General features: G+C 43.1%; 2 protein-coding genes across 5 annotated transcripts; both read right to left on the reverse strand.

Annotated features, from left to right (window-relative positions):
* Nucleotides 1–2433: 2433 nt before the first annotated feature.
* On the reverse strand, nucleotides 2434–3315 carry RB195_006156 (uncharacterized protein; the record flags this gene model as incomplete). Of its 2 annotated transcripts, XM_064179064.1 has the most annotated exons (2): nucleotides 2434–2829; nucleotides 2971–3315. In XM_064179064.1, 2 exons carry the CDS (start codon nucleotides 3313–3315, stop codon nucleotides 2434–2436), a joined length of 741 nt encoding a protein of 246 aa, XP_064036052.1. The 2 variants fall into 2 exon arrangements, with proteins under 2 accessions (XP_064036052.1, XP_064036053.1); XM_064179063.1 differs by lacking the exon at nucleotides 2434–2829 and having other exon boundaries at nucleotides 2935–3315.
* Nucleotides 3316–3426: 111 nt separating this feature from the next.
* Nucleotides 3427–4898, reverse strand: RB195_006157 (uncharacterized protein; the record flags this gene model as incomplete). Of its 3 annotated transcripts, none has more annotated exons than XM_064179065.1 (2): nucleotides 3427–4008; nucleotides 4497–4898. In XM_064179065.1, the coding sequence occupies 2 exons, from the start codon at nucleotides 4896–4898 to the stop codon at nucleotides 3427–3429; spliced, it is 984 nt and encodes a 327-aa protein (XP_064036054.1). The 3 variants fall into 3 exon arrangements, with proteins under 3 accessions (XP_064036054.1, XP_064036055.1, XP_064036056.1); XM_064179066.1 differs by lacking the exon at nucleotides 4497–4898 and adding an exon at nucleotides 4132–4311; XM_064179067.1 differs by lacking the exon at nucleotides 3427–4008 and having other exon boundaries at nucleotides 4437–4898.
* Between the last annotated feature and the right edge of the window lie 9493 nt (nucleotides 4899–14391).

Below are 14391 nucleotides of genomic sequence, written 5' to 3' on the forward strand. Positions count from 1 at the left end.
ACAAACGCAAAATGTATCAATTCCGAATGGCAAGTACAGGTTAATCACACTCAACTCATATTTCCAAGGGAGGAGGGTTGAAAAAAAATGGCAGGTATCAAGAAAAACCTTCTATTTCCCAAACGAAAATGTAAGACTTCTATTTTGCTTTAAGCTTCAGAAATTATGTCGTCCAACTGGTGGCCTTGAGGCTGATACACATTTGGAGCCGTACTTGAGACTTTTCCCTCTCAAGTACGGCTCCAAATGTGCATCAGCGTCATCACTCTCAATAGCATATTGGGCGAAATTCCTTCAATTTCATCTTGAATAGACCTCTTTAGTTAATCCGAGGACCAAGGACGATGTCTGAAAACCAGGCTAGAGGTACTCCAGAAAAAACGACACACAGACCTAAATCAGGAGAGCGCGGTGGCCACGGAACTGCCTCGTGTAAGGAAGCCCGATGTTTTTAGGTGTTCTCAGATTCCTGGAACATCCGGGTGGTTTTTCTTCAGTGCAGTCCTGTTGTCCTTACTCTTTGAACCCGCTGCAAGATGTTTTGGAACAGGCACAGCCCTAGCACCTAAAGCGAACTGGGAAGCGCCCTCTGCGGCGCAGTTAAAGATCCGCTCTTTTTGAATAAAGCCACCACCACAAGGCCTGGATGCTCACCCGATCACGAAATGGCGACGACTCAAGACTTTATCATGTACTCTCCCTAACGCAACGAAGTGTCCCTTACCTGATTTGAAGAACCCACATTTTGATTTTTCAAAATGTAGGAGTTATTTCTATTGCATCCTGTATCATTCATCCTTATTAGCTTTAGATCGTTTAGTTTCTATTATTATAAATATCAATCTGAACGTATTGCTAACGCCGGACTCCAGACTTCTAACGTTCCGGTTTCACTGCTCAATAAAAACTATAAGTAATCGAAGTTTCTGTAGATTTTTGCTGCAACCAGACTTTTATTCTTCCTAACAGAGCTTCTTCCAAAGTTTTTTTTAGAGAAATTTAAGCACTGAAGAAAGATGTTGATTGACTTCATTAACGAACGATTTAATAGTTTAGTAGTTTAAAAGACCCCTTGAAAGGGTCAGTACTTCATTTGGAGAACATTCGAACTTGATTTTAGACATATAATCCTTCGATACCGACACACTTCGAAAAACGTTACGGAAAGTATGGGTTTTTCCCACGCAACATTTGGCGCCGTATAATGTGCTAATACGAAATGACGTGTTCACATGACGAAATCGTTCTGATAAAGGCATGGTGCGGCACCAGATCACGTAACCTGTTAGTTGCTATTCCAGCTCCGTGTTTCGAATTTTTAAAAAAAATACTACCAATCTGAGACAGGCATGCATGGAAACAGATATGGGGAAGAGCTCATTAGGGATGAAACACAACACATGCTGTTATCACAGCAATGAAACGGCTCACAACGTCTCGTTCATTTTTTGATAAAACCGCTTGGAATTATTGTTGCACCAGTGTCATCTCTTTTTGCCCTCTTGCGCCACCTGTGCAGGAATTCTCAATGCTTTCTGACGCGTCCAATTCGACGTCGTAGGACTCATCTCAAAACATTTTATCCATTACCGGCACCGGCGCACCAATTCAATGCCGTTGGATCCGTCTCTCTGGCCTCTGGAACTTCGTTTCTTATATATATATATATATATATATATATATAATATATATGACTCACCTGACATAATCGGCGGGCTGATGTCATCGCCTGACACGATTACCCGCATCTTCACCGAGGTGTGCCGCCCTTGAACACACCTCTGCCCAATCTTCTCGATCTTCTGCGAGAACTTGCACAGAATCAATCCATTCGTCGCTATTTCATATTCTGGGAAACCTTACGTCTCGCCTGAACTGCCTTTCCACGCCGAGTGTCCTCAGGTCCTCTTTCACCACCTCAGTCCAGAACTTCCGTTTTCGGCCAGCTGGCTTCTTTCAGCTCGAACCCGGCGAACTCCTCAGAACTCGTTGAACAAGACGATCTGCCGGTCTCCTTAATATATGACCAAAGAAGCGAAGACGATTTACTTTAGCCACTTTCGATGGCGATGCAAGATGCTAGTATCTTCCACGTGTCATCCGCCGGTATACCACATCAATTTCTGCGTAAAGATTTTCACTGTGGCATACCCTAGGCCAAAAGTAGCCAATCAAGCCTCTCCATCATCGTTGATGGTATTGCCATCAACGGTGATGGAGAGGCTTGATTGCACCGAGGGGGTCGACCACAGGCATTTCGTTAAGGAGTTAAATGCAGAAGTGGCGTTGGCGCATCTTTGCTGAACATCTCTCTCGTAGCTGCCATTGTTCTTGGCATACCCTAGGCCAAAAGTAGCCAAGAAGCCGTCTAAGCAGCTTTCGTTCCGTGCAATCAAGCTTCTCCATCACCGTTGATGGTGTTGCCCAAATCTCCTATCCGTATATCATGATGGGGCGATTTGCGGATAAGTAGACTCGCAGCTTGACTTCGTTGGTGATGGGGGTCGACCACAGGCATTTCGTTAAGGAGTTAGATGCAGAAGTGGCCTTAGCGCATCTTTGCTGAACATCTCTGTCGCAGCTGCCATTGTTCTTCAGCGTACAGCCTAGGTAACATAACTCATCGACGAGTTCTATCGGTTGTCCGTCCACCCTGATTCCCGTTCGTGGTCTCGAAGAGATCCACATCTGCTCGCATTTATCAGGGCGTAGGCGTAGTCCATAGGCTGCAGCCAACTTCGATACAAGGTTGACAACATGTTGAAGTTTCGTACTGCTTTCCGCGAATATAACAACATCGTCGGCGTAGTCGAGGTCAGTCAAGGGGTGCTAAGGCAATCTCGGCAGGACACTGGTCGACTGTTCTTCGCATAATGTCGTCGATGGCGAAAATGAACAGGAAAGGTCCTGCCACTGCCCCTTGTCTTACTCCAGTTACCACTTCAAACGGTGTGGTACATAGATCCACACCGTTTGAAGTGGTAACTGGGGTAAGACATCTGGTGTTCGAATTGCAACAGTTGTTCGTTGATTCATGTCATCAAGCAAGCGAACGAACTTTCCAGGTACTCCATCTGCGCGGAGAGCGTTTAGAAGACGGCCTTGGTGAGGAGAGTCGAACGCGGCTTCAAAGTCCAGAAACGCTAGTTGCATTGGCTTCGAATACCGCTGCCAGATTTCGATCACTCTCTTGCCGATGAACACCTGGTCAATCGTAGATCGGCCAGGACGAAAGCCAGCTTGCTCGTCGCGCGTTGTTTCCTCGCGATGTTTAATGCGTCGGTCCAGGATAATGCGCTCCACTACCTTGTACATAACGCGCAGCAAGGAGATTCCTCGATAATTCCTGGGGTCCGTGACGGATAACTTCTTGTGGAGGGGAATTATGATAGCGTGTCTCCACGAATCAGGTATCCTTTCGTCTATTCATATTGAACAGATGATCTTTGTCATCTCACGAATCCCAGACGGAGGAAGATGTCTTAGCATTTCTGCGCTAATCCCGTCGTCTACACCAGATTTTCCAGTCTTCATTTTTTGAATACAGCTTAGAACCTCCGACACGGTCGATGGTTCCTCGTTAACCGCATAAGTCGGGCAATGAACGTGCTCGAGTTCAGAAGCTGACGGTGCTTGCCGGTTCAGCAAGGCCTTTAAGTGTTCCTTCCAAATTGGAAGGGTTGCTTCACCGACAGCTACCCCATTGGCAGTGTTGAGGACAGGGGAACATCTTTTCATTTTGCCGCTATACTGCTTTAGTGGAGCATAGACTTTCCGTGGGTTTCTGTCCTCCCACGCCTTCTCAAACTCCATCGCTCTTGACGTCCACTCGTTATCGCGGTTTTGTTGCAGTTGACGACGCAGCTTCCTTCTAAGACGCTTTTCCTGGTTGAAGTCACCAGCGCTGCGCGCGGCATATACAGAATTGTACTTGGATTTTGTTTCCACAGATGCAAAGGCAAACTTCTTCCGCGGCAATATGACCGGGAGCGTGTCCCTTGCAGCGTCCTGGATGCACTTTGTAAAGTAATCCGCATCGCTATGCTAAGCTAAGCTTCTTCCTAGTCCGTATTCCATCATGAATAAGCACACGTTGGCGGAATTTCGTTCTGCATTCTTCGTGTTTCAGACCTGCCATGTCGAATTTCTGTTGAAGAGGAACTCCTCAGTTTCTCTTGTCTTTAAAGTGAGAAGAACTGGACGGTGGTCAGAGTCGAACGCGACGTGCCAAACAGCTCTAGATTTTCGGACGTCTACCAGAGGAATGTTCCTCGCCAGAACGTAGTTGAGCTGAAGTTCAAGAGTCCTCATCTTCTGCTTGCGCTGCTCTTCTTCACTGCTTTCTGCTTAAAGGGTTGATCCCAGCCAGACAGTCACCGTTGTCCGACTTGCGCTTCGCTGGATAATACCATTTTCCTAGCACGTCGGATTAGACATCAACGCATTGAGTTCATCATAGAAGGCGTCCTTATTGTTGTCCTCACGGTTTTACGTACTGTGCGATCCCGCAATCGTACAAAGGCGCATCTAGACGACGTTGAGGCAAATTCCTCCACCAGGTTCTTGTAATCGTTCCTCACAGCTATCGCGCAGCCATCTATTTTGTTCTCATCAGCATCGCCGCAGTGTATGGTGTAATTTTCGATGCTGATGACGGGCCGATCTCTCATGCGTGTTTCCGGCAGTGCAGCAAAAGGCACACAGAGATATCGCAGAAGTCTGGATAGAGCGGCTTGTTGGAGTTCACTCGATAGTGTTCGGCAGTTCAGCGTGACGAAACGAATCGTTGTTGCCAAAGATTCCATGCTCCCTTCAGGCAGTTGACCTTTCAGATTATGGGCTTTGGCGATGTGCTGGACGGCGGCACCTTTTTGCAGTGTATAGGAATCTCTCGCCATATAACAGTGCGGGTTATATAGCTCGTGCGTTCTCTATGCGTACACTCGAACGTCTGATTGCGTTCAGTTAAAGCAGGGCCACCACGTGCAGGTAGCAATCAGACTCGTATGCGCGGCCTCATATATATATATATATATATATATATATATATATATATATATATATATATATATATATATATAAAAATATATATATATATATATATATATATATGGACGAGATGGAGATATAGATGGATATACATATAAATATATAAATATAAATATAAATAAATAAATAAATATATATATATGTATATGGACGTGGCAAGCTAAGTCCGTTATTGTATGGCATCATTCTCTAATAAAGTCCTCAATCCTGCTCACATCATAAAGCTACGATGCTGGTAAACCTATCTACTTGTTTTGTGAGCGTAACATGTCTCTGACTTCTACAACTGGTTCATTCATCAAATCTCCAAGCAGCTGTGTTGTTACGCCAAAAATTGGTTGTTGACTCATCTTTGGTAGTATTTCAAGTATGCTAACGTCGTTGATGGTACAATTTTTTCCAGTGTAGAGGCTAGAAATAAAACTTTTTCCTACTGGAAAATGTGTAAAAAGTTCTGCAAAATGTTTTGTCAGTGGTGGATGCATTCACAATTGTGGTCCGCTGCTAGATTTATATTTCTAAGGGGATTCAGTCTTCATGTCATGTTGTAGATTGTGCCCATTACACGAGAGAATGAGTCTCTCTTGATGAAAAATTAAACGGGACAACAGGCAGCCGTATCAATTGCTCTCAGCTGAGGGATTTTTAGATGCAGCAATCAGTGTAGATCGGCAGGTCACTCCTCAAAAATGAAAATGAACAAATGGTTTAAGCAAGAATAACAGCGTTTGTAGCAATCAATGAATTCTCTTAGGATTTGCGTTATTCACATAGAGGCTCGCTTAAAAAGAGATCACCGAAAAAAAAAGATAAACGAAGCTTTCGAAAGAACATGGATGAACAAAGAATATTTGCACTCTTTTTTCACAGCTTTATGCTCGCTATGTATATGGAGGAATGGAAAATTGCACGATTCGGGTTGGCAATAACCTTACCGATTACAGTGCTTGTCGAAAATGTGATACATCGTTGATGGCATAGCTGTCATTGCTTGAAGGCAATGTTTGGTTTTTGGATGAAATAACGAGCTTTCCGATTCTACGGTTATCTCCCAACTACTGAGTGTCAAAAACTGGTCATAACTCTTCTGTGCGGTTACAATTATGCTGCTACTTTTTCTGATGCAGAAGAGCACCAACTGTTTCATTAGAAAATACGCCTTCACATATAATCCATGGCCATTCTTCAACTAGAGTCAACTTCTTGTCGAAGTCCATGCAAAGCAAATTCTCTGTTTATGACACAATGGAAGTTCTTTGTAGTCCGCGCCTATTCGCGGACAATATTTCATCCGAAGTTTACGGGTGGCGATCGGTTAATTTATGTAGTTTGAAATACATCAAAATTGACGCAAAGACACGGAGGTGTTTTTCGGGAATAAAGTGAACAAATAGTAGATAAGAATACTCATCCTGGACCTGTAGGCCCTGGAAATAGCTTTCTGCTGACTGTCTCGATCGATTTTTAAATAGTCGTTGTGTCAGATAACGTTATGCCGCTTAACTCATCTAGCCGCAATATTTCAAGAGCGATGAGTAAACTATTACATCAGACTAGGCTTACCATTCACATTTACGAATTTCATGAATATCCTCTGTTTTTCGAACATTGCTTGAGCTTTACGTATCTGGTTACATGACGTAAATAGAGTAATTCAAATGCTCTTGGATAATTTCGAGTGCTTTTCGAATACTTTAGCCTGAAACGGTACGAAACCTTACGTATTTGTGACCCAATAAGACAGTATACATCTTCCAATATCTAACGGAGGATTCACTGATCTAACACGTAGATTGCAAAAAAGTGCAGGAGAATAGCTAATTCTTCGACAAAAGACAGATCGCGGATCCGCGTCATTTTCGTCTTCTGTCGAAGAATTGGCGATTCGGCCTACTGCATAAGCATCCATGTTGCTGAAAAAAGGCATGGCTCATCCGTAAGAAGAAAAATTGGACCTAAATCATATTATTTAATATGATTACCATTCTTAAATCTTAATTAGCCACATTTTACTTCACAACTACTGTATCGAAGTAGGAGCACTTCCATCAAGATATTCTGAAATCTATGAATACAATCGATTTCTTGACTTTTTTGCACGATATTCATTACTACGATTACTATACTTTTTTATTCATTACTTTGCTTCGATTGTCTCTGGAGAGAAAAAAATGAACAGATGAGGTTGTACTGTAAACTCATGTATTTCCGATATCTCAAATGGATGGCAGTCAGTTATTCAGAACGACTGGTTTGCCGGTGAAAAATTGCGAAGATGCCTCATTCACTATCTTTGGATGCATAAAAATATAAATAAATTTCCTTGAACATTGGTGCTTTGGCGAAAATGTGCATGAGCTAGAGCAGTGAAATAGATAATTAACAACTGAAAGAAGTTGAAAAGCCAAATTCAAGTCTCTGATAGGATAGTGATAGTAGTCGGGGATTGTGGACTACCAAAAATTTTGCATATTAACATCTGTTTGTTCAGCAAAATTTTCGCTTGTTTCATCTATGATCAATTTATATTGGCTGCGGATATTTAAGGTTTGTTTGTTGTTGGCCAAGACAGATCAAGTGTCACATTCAGCAAGGAGGGTAGGATTTTTTTGATTGCAATCCACATTTCCTCCGGATGTTTTCATTAATGATAAGAATTGATGAGTTTAGCACACAAATTGTGCGTGCAAAGTGATGTCTTTTCCAGAAAGAGAATTTCGTGGTCAACACTATTTTCTCGTATTGAAATGGTATGGGGAAACCATAATCTTCCAATTTTTTATTTCGGATTCCACATTTTCGCATGAACCTCTCATTCGCATCGCGTTATCACATCCATAAACGGCGAAGAAGTTTCTTATTCTTTTACATGGAGGCTTCCCCAGTATTACAGGAAGTGGCTGACGCTATCGCATCCTCACACTCAAAACTGTATTATAACATGGTCAGGAAGGTGACGAGATTAGAGTTTGACACTTTTTTGTATTATAGATGAAGCCTTTAGTAGGTAGGAATGAAAATTTTGAGTGGATCGACTGGTAACTTAAGCTTCTCAACTGTACTTTGAGCCGCGACATTCCAGAATGCCTGCACTCATAAGCTGTAAAAATATTCAAAAATCGACGGTCAATGAATGATTCATGTGTTCGGCGTGAATTCTGCTTCACTCTTCTAACTCTTGCCGCTTTTCGCCCGTAACTGCATTTGTTACATTTAACCTTCATGAATCCCTGCTAAGCTGATCAGAAGCAGATCGACTCCTTCTTATGTTCCCCTAATCTGCTTAGTCCTGGATAGTAATTTATTTATCTTGAGTACTTTGGAAGTGTTGTACGAATCCGATTAAAAAAACTGCTGAGCTTCTGCTAAGCCTGAAAGATGTTATAGCTAGCCGAGTAATTCGTCAAAGTTGTCAAGGGCGTGGTTTACGCATTATGATTTATATGAGGTGGTTTCTGATTCCTTAAAAGTAACTCTTTCCGAAGAAAATAATTCCAGCCCATAAAAATGAAGTAGCTAGTCTTTACTTTTGCATAAAAAAAGTCCGTGATTTCTGGAATGTTCTAACTAAGATCTCCTAGTATCCTATAGAGGACAGAAGGGATGACGCGAGAGCAAGGATTTCTAGTACATAGTCTGGGAGATTACCAGAAAAATGATCTTTAAGCTCTATCGATTGTCAAGGTAAGTTGTTTACTTTCGCTTCGTCCGTGTATCGTATTAGAATTGCCAATTGCGTCCCCTCCTGTATCAGTCACTAAGGTAGAGGAAACTCGTTGAATGTTTGACGAGCAGACTCAATAGTCTGTTCATCCGCGTAAGCTAACGATTTCGAACGGTAGGGCAAGCGATTCCAGTCACATGCACACACTCACACACATACACGGACACACATTCGAGGTTCACGCACTCCACTGTAGCGCACTCTGCACGGCGAGGATATCGATCTTCCATTGCGGGCCCAGTGGATAGCCTCGCTGAGAAAGACATCATCATTTCCCTCCGTCTATTATGCGATTCACTTAGAGTGCTTCTTATTCGTCGGTAGTCATGCTTCTGAATCTGATCCCAACTACAGAATTTGATTGCGCCTCCTTCTCCAGAAGCACAACTCATGTATGTACTGATGATGTTTGAAGCTTTCTTTCAGTTTCGGGATTACATTGTTCCCACTCACAGCTAGTTTCAACTCCTAAATGCCACTCAGTCGCAGGCGAAGTAGAGATTTTCGTGGTGATAAGTCAATCTCCCACAGTTATAAATTCAAATTCAAATTCGTGAGAATGGTCTGGTTCCTAGGTGATTCTTAAGGATCGCTTATTCGTCAATTGTTGCTGCAACTGTGATAGACTCGATGGTGGAGCTGACTGCCTAAATGCAAGGCTATCAGAGTACAGGTCCATTCATCTATTCGACTCCAACAACCTCGTAGAATAGAGGGCGAAACGTTTGAGTAAATCTGTTCGAACAATATTAGATGATTTCTTATACATACATCTAACAACTCGTATATTTGAACCGGTTTTGAAAATTCCAAGCTGAATTATTAAGCTGCTGTGCTATCGTCTTTTTGCAGTTTTTCCTTTCTTTTTTTGCGCTTAGGTTCTGCCTTAAAGCCATACGGTTTCCTCCCTCCACCACGTTTTCACTCTGACTTACATTTTTTTTTGTTGAGTGTTGTTTTTACATCATCACACACAAGTTTTGTCTCTCTTATTGATGTAGTAGAACTTTTATATCTGTTTCTGTTCTATATGTCTCTTACTTCCTCTATTAGAGAGCACGTTTGTAGGAAACGAGCCTAGTTGATCTTTAAGCAGTTCCTTAAAGAAGCGCTGCGGTGATTGCTCTTCCTGTTCCATATGAGGAAAAAGTGAGGAACCACGTCCCTCAACGACTATTCTAGTGTATTTTGCCGAAATGAAATCCACTTGTCTGCTTACTTGGATTATTGCTTTCAACGCATTTCTGAATATACTCGTATATGTCACCCCGCTTTACCTCATACGTATGACATCACCGCCTTCCGTCGCAACCACCTCAGCTCCACCCAATTCATATCTGACGGCCGAGCTCGCTCACAGCTTCATTGGAGCTCATGGGCGCCTTTCTGACTTTTCTACACCACGTTCCTTTCACTTTCTTTTCTTCCCAGAGACAGAATTGAAACTTTATATATATATATATATAAAAGATGGTCTTAAGATCTCCTGGAAGTAACTAGTTCTCGAGGGAATTGGTTAGCGATGAGATTAGTGAAGTTTCGAGTTTCATTTCTTGATCTTTGGAGCACCAAGCACGGGAGTTGCGGGTTTCTGCTTCTCTTTCAACGTTCTCCTCTGTCTAAGCGTAAAATCAGCTGTATCAGTGGAGCCTTCCACCTCAGTGGGAAACACACATTATTAACAGCTTAACTAGAATTTCAAAGCGTTCAACTGTCGAAAATGTGGCGCTGAAAAAGCAGTAGAAATAGGACAGTTTAAGTCCTGTGCCCACCATTGAGAGAGCGTCTTTTTATGAAGCAGAGAGAAATTCTAAGCCGAAAAAGACAACAATTAACTTCAAGATTCTCCAACGACTTTCGCTTTTCATTGGCCGAACAACATCGCTTTTGGACGCTTGTGTTTTTGCAGTCTCTTTATCTATGTCAAAGCTTGCTTTTAGGCAAATGTTGTTTAGGAAACAAGTTTCTTTTTCTTCCATTAACGGTCTCTCAAAAACACAAATCGGCTCCGTTTCCATTTCTCTCGCTTCTTCTTTCGGAAATGGATTCAGCTAAAAGCAAGTGTACGAGAACTTCTCTTGTTCCTAGTTAAAGGATCAGCGTGGAACAAAACTGCACATTTGAGCGTAAAGCGATGAGATGGCCTCTACCATTATCAGCAGCACATCATCGACAATCTGCATCTCACAAATCCCCTCCCTCTAGTCTATCGCTCCGTCATACGTAGATTTTCCATTATCCTTGCAGTCCTCATTATTCCACCGTGTTATGTGTTTGTTCTCCACTTTTTCGACTGAAAAAAATGCAACACATCGATCGCACGAAACGTAACCACATGCGTGTATGTGTGTGTGAACGGCCGGAGAAAGCCCATTTGCATCAGCTGCTTCTGTTATTCTGGCGTCAATTTTGCTTCTCCACATTTCCGTCTCAATCACCTCACATATTTGCTTCCTTTGCATCACATTTGAACACTTTCGATGACTAAAAGTGTTTCTTTTTTGGTTTCCGGATTCTCAAGGATTAATGGAGGCCACTCTATTGATTCTAGTCTTACATCGGAGCTGTGTTTCCTGGTTGCTCTATTTCTTGCTGTTAAAAGGACGTCCCTACTTCGAGTTTGCATTTGTTCACTCCAAAAAGTCCGGAGATTCTAACACTATTCCCTGGAAAATACTGATGTGGAGAACAGCGATTTTGTACGACTCTTGCGCGCAGAAGTTAGTCAATCCTCAGTTCTGCATGTGATAATTATAGAGAATCGTCGTCACCTCATCCTGATTCTTTTCCCGACACCAAGACGCGACACTATTTTTGGGGATTTATGGGCATTTCGCAATCAAGATCATATATCATTTACGAGGCTGTCTGCACCATTCTTTCTGCTCCAAGTGAAGCACCGAACCAAAAATGCTAACAGCATTTTATTTCGAGTACCGTTTCGGTGTAGTCGCTTTCTTGAGAGCCTGGAAAGTTGAAGAGATATGGATTCTGTATCCTCCAGGATGCATCATCACAACACATGTTGCCTTTCAACAAGAGTTGACTGAGAGGTTTCTGTCCCGTTGTTCGCTGTGCATTTGCAATAATCGATGTGATTTGTAGATGGCAATGGGTGTACGCAATCGTAGAGACCACAGTTTCGTGGATGCGACAACCATCGACAGTAGATCTTCCACGAGCAATACTGAACGTTATGAGGAAAGGTGAACAGGCCGTATGGAGTTGTCATGTACAGCCCAGATATATCTGCCTTACCTACAATGGCAGCCCTTTTTTTCCATGTTCCAAATCATTTGAATCCGCGAAACAGCGCACGTTTGAAAGAGAAGACATGCGAAACTGGACGAGAGCTGCACAAAGACGTGCGGAATTAACCTATCATGATAACTCTAACCCTCACAATGTTCCGCAATTTAAAGGCAGGATATCATTAAATCGATAATTTTGGGGTTTATTTGCACAAATATAGAGTTTAGGGGTAGATTAAGAATAGGAAGGGGGTCACGTCCAATTTCCTCTTCTCCCCCCGAAAAATGGCATGGAACACCTTTGTTACTACGAGGTACATTAGAAAACACCCCTCTTGCACACGTTCCGGTTCCCTCAGCAGCATATTCATTGCTTTTAGTTGAATGCTGCTGAAGAATTCTCATTGATTTTCGATCTCTCACTCGTGGTTGTGGAGCGTACATAATCGCGTGGTTCCTAATGTTCCTATAGTAGAGTCAAAACGAAATGAAGCGCAGTTCAGTTTCTTAAGCGGCTGCGCTCAAAGCGGCGTTGCGGACCGTGGTGGTAGGTGTCGTGGTGAGACCTCTGCCTCGACTCCACCGCTTCGAGCGCAGCACCCTACGCACCTGCACTTCGCTTCATGTTGTTTTGACCTGACTATATATATATATATATATAAAAGTATAAAAAATATATTTAAAAAAATATAATATAAGAAGTAAATATTGGGTATTTTTCTTTGCCCCACCTTATTTCGGTTTTTGCGTATATTACGATTCCCTTTGCTTATATTTCTCCATCCAGAGTTGTCGCACAGATTCTAGCGAATCTCTCCGAAAACTGTAAATCTCCGGGAAATTAACCATTGCAGAATTCATCAGACACAAATAAATCCAGAAGAAAAACTCAGGGAGATACAGGGAAATAGATCATTTCCTGGAGTGTGTCGTTAAGGTTCAATATGAGAGCAAGAGAAAGGAGCGTCTCAGTGTTGTGGCCGTATCACTAAAAAGTGCTCTGCAACTCCTTAGTTTTTTGTATCAGCGAAATCCAATACATTTATGTTTGCTCTGAAAGCCTGGTATCATTCTGTATCGTTTAGAAAGTCCGGCAAACAAGCGCCGTATCATAATGACAGTGGAATGCCTCTCGGACTTACACAAAACCATATCCCAAGATGGAGGCTATTTTAGGTGACACATGTCCCGACAAAACAGCCCTCCAAGTGAAGTCTAAACGAGAAAGTTCTACAAATAGCGTTAGTGCATACATATAAGCAATGCTGACTGCACAATATGTTCAGCTGGGTACGAGGAAGAGCTCGCTGTTCAGAACCTGCGGCCTTAAAGGCATCACCCCACGAATCTGAGGTGGTGCAGATTTCAGGTGGAGTATTCGTATACGGGATGGGAGACTACGGAGAGGGAGGTGATTCCGTCTTGCTAATTGCCGTAAAAAACGGCCCGGAAGATGCGGCGTGGCACAAGACTGGCGCGCTCCAATCGAACCCCTTGTACAAAATGGTGCGCCAAAACGAATGAAGCCGTATCTTCCGGGCCGTTTTTTACGGCAATTAGGAAGAAATGGACGGAATCACCTCCCTCTCCGTAGTCTCCCATCCCGTATACGAATACTCCACCTGAAATCTGCACCACCTCAGATTCGTGGGGTGATGCCTTTAAGTTCTCTCAGTCAGTGAGATATGGCAGATATTTGCTCTGGGAGCTATTGTGATCAAGACCAGCGATGAAACTCGAGGATCTTTGCGACGCCATGCGAATTTGGGGGTGTGTAGCTCAGGTACCATGGAGGTTCATTGCATTCCACGTCGACGACATTAGTGAACTTACTACAACCACCCAGCGATGGTATATGTGTAGTCGGATAAAAACGACCTGAAGTCTGGTGCAGTTGCGCAGGCGGCTGGCCTCGAAGCAGCACAGTGGAGCCGGCGGCTTTGAACGAGGTGGTACCATCGCTAGCTTTTCAGTCTGAGCGAAGTTAGTAATGGTCCCACCTCGGTCACAACCGCTGGCTCCATTGGGAAACTTCGAACGTGACCGCGCCCACGCAACTGCACCACGCATCAGATCCTTTTGGCTCGGCTATATCAGTTTGGTTCGGCACCCGTGCCACTACTAGGGCACAAACTTCTGGACTATTAATTATTGCAAGCACTAGGGCAATGAAACAACAGCTATCTAGTGGATAGATTGTAAACGAAGTTAATTGCACTTCTGCGCAGAACTTAAGGGCATCACCCCACGAATCTGAGGTGGTACGGATTTCCTGGTGGAGTATTCTTCTACGGGATAGTAGATTATGGAGAGGAGGGTGATTTCGTCCATTTCTTCCTAATTGCCGTAAAAAATGGTCCGGAAGAT

This window comes from Necator americanus, chromosome I (assembly GCF_031761385.1).
Source record: "Necator americanus strain Aroian chromosome I, whole genome shotgun sequence".
Classification (NCBI taxonomy): domain Eukaryota; kingdom Metazoa; phylum Nematoda; class Chromadorea; order Rhabditida; family Ancylostomatidae; genus Necator; species Necator americanus.